The sequence below is a fragment of the Myotis brandtii genome, unplaced genomic scaffold (assembly GCF_000412655.1).
Source record: "Myotis brandtii unplaced genomic scaffold, ASM41265v1 scaffold369, whole genome shotgun sequence".
Lineage (NCBI taxonomy): Eukaryota > Metazoa > Chordata > Mammalia > Chiroptera > Vespertilionidae > Myotis > Myotis brandtii.
Window position 1 is genome coordinate 17,701 of NW_005364180.1, and position 1,964 is coordinate 19,664.

General features: G+C 61.6%; 1 protein-coding gene across 1 annotated transcript in view; it reads left to right on the forward strand.

Annotated features, from left to right (window-relative positions):
• The window catches only part of LOC102253898 (pepsin A-like), a 9,300-nt gene that overhangs the window by 5,138 nt on the left and 2,198 nt on the right, over positions 1 to 1,964 (forward strand). The window contains 1 exon segment of the mRNA XM_005872172.1: positions 1,195 to 1,426. Coding sequence (XP_005872234.1) covers positions 1,195 to 1,426 — 232 coding nt within the window.

Genomic DNA, 1,964 nt, shown 5'->3' on the forward strand with positions numbered 1-1,964 from the left:
CTTAGCAGGCACGGGGTTGGCCAGGCCAGTGTCTGGGCCTGAGAGGTGTATCTGTAGAGACCGGCCCAGGTCCCTGTGGCCGCCCGCCCGCTCCTCTGATTTCACCAGCGCGGGGGCTCTGTCGCTGTGGCTTCACAACTCCAGCGTCACCCGCCGTTCCTCACCGGCACCAGTCCCCTCGCCATCGGCCCCAGGACCACCGTTTCAAGCAAATCTGCTTAACGTTGGGGCCACAACTTCATAGCAAAACAAGGGGGGGGGGGTCGGTTGGGGCTTACATCTCGAACAGGGGAACTTGAAGGATGAACGCGTTTCTTCCCTTCGTGAGAATCTAGGTTCCAGTGGTGACCGTGGGTTAATTCTAAGAACGAACGAAGAGTGAGCCAGGTGTCGGTCTGGGCTGAGTGGAGGTTTATGGGAGGGTATCTGAGGGTGTCGGCAGCTTCCCCGAGGCACCCCCACCCTTCTCTTTTTAAAAATATATTTGTATTGATGTCAGAGAGGAAGGGAGAGGGAGAGAGAGAGAAACATCCATGATGAGAGAGAATCATGGATCGGCTGCCTCCTGCACGCCCCCCACTGGTGCCAAGCCTGCAACCCGGGCCTGTGCCCCGACCGGGAATCGAACCGTGATCTCCTGGTTCCTGGGTCGATGCTCCACCCCTGAGCCACGCTGGCCCGGCACTATGGACATTTCGGACCAGATCATCCCTTGCCGTCGGGGGCTGTGCTGTGCCTTGCAGGGTGTTTAGCGGCCTCCCTGGCCTCTACCTCCAGACACCAGGGACACCCCCTCTCGCCACCCAGTCATGACAATCAGAAACATCTCCAGAAACTGGCATGTGTCCCCGGGGGTGGGGGAGGGGCCTGCCCATGGCTGAGGATGAGTCCTTCAGAGCAAACACCATCACGGATTCCTTTCACCCTGGAGCCAGAAAGAGCTGGGTGCTAATCTTGGTTCTGGCGCTCCCTGGCTGTGTGGCCTCGGGCCAGTCGCTTTACCTCTCTGTGCCTCTCTGCAAAGGGGAAATAGTAATAATCCCAGTGGCCAGGGCACGGTCCTTCGTGTAACGAGGACTCAAAGAAACCCTCAAAGGAGAAGGGCAGCTCTTGGAAGACATAGAGTGTCTGTCCCGGTGAATGAGGGAACAACGGGAAAAATGAATTCCTGTCTTTCCCCCCGACGTTGCATAGCAATGACCAGAGCGGCAGCGTGGTGATCTTTGGGGGCATCGACTCTTCCTACTACACCGGGACCCTGAACTGGGTGCCTCTCTCCTCCGAGACATACTGGCAGATCACCGTGGACAGGTGAGCGCACCATGGCCCGGCCACCTCCCGGCAGGGGCCCCAGGGCCCATTGCTCTATAGACTCACCGCCGCTAAGCTTCCCAGAATGCCACTGGAAGGGCCAGCACAGGGAGGCGTCCCCCAGGAGGGGGAAAGGGAAGGTGGCCGAGCCAGAGAGACCCCGAGAAAGGCACCTCCCTGCAGGAGGGGAGCTGCCCGAGACCCCCAACCCCTGCCAGGATGGGACAGCCCCTCGCCTCCTGGTCACAGGGGCAGGACAATCTACCAGCACCCGGGAGCCTGGGGGGCCTGGTGGTGCACACCCCCCAGCGTTTAGGGGCCTGGGAGCCGGCACACGCCTCCCGTTCTGGGAAGATATCCTCTAGCCTCGCGACAGGGCACATGATGGAGGAGTTTCAGGCCACTCCGCCCACCTTGTCCTTCAGGGCCTGCCCCGGCCCCAGGCAGCCTCACTCCCCAGCTGTCCTTGCCCCGCTGGCCTGCTGGGGTGACCAGTCACCCAGGTTTGCCCAGGCCTGAGCGGGTACCCGGGATGCGAGAACTTTCAGTGCTTGAACCAGGACAGTCCTGGGAAATAAACCGGGGTGCGCCGGCCGCCACCTCCGTCCGTCCCTCCCACGCCCGCCCGCTCCTCTGGTCTCCCCCCCTCCCCG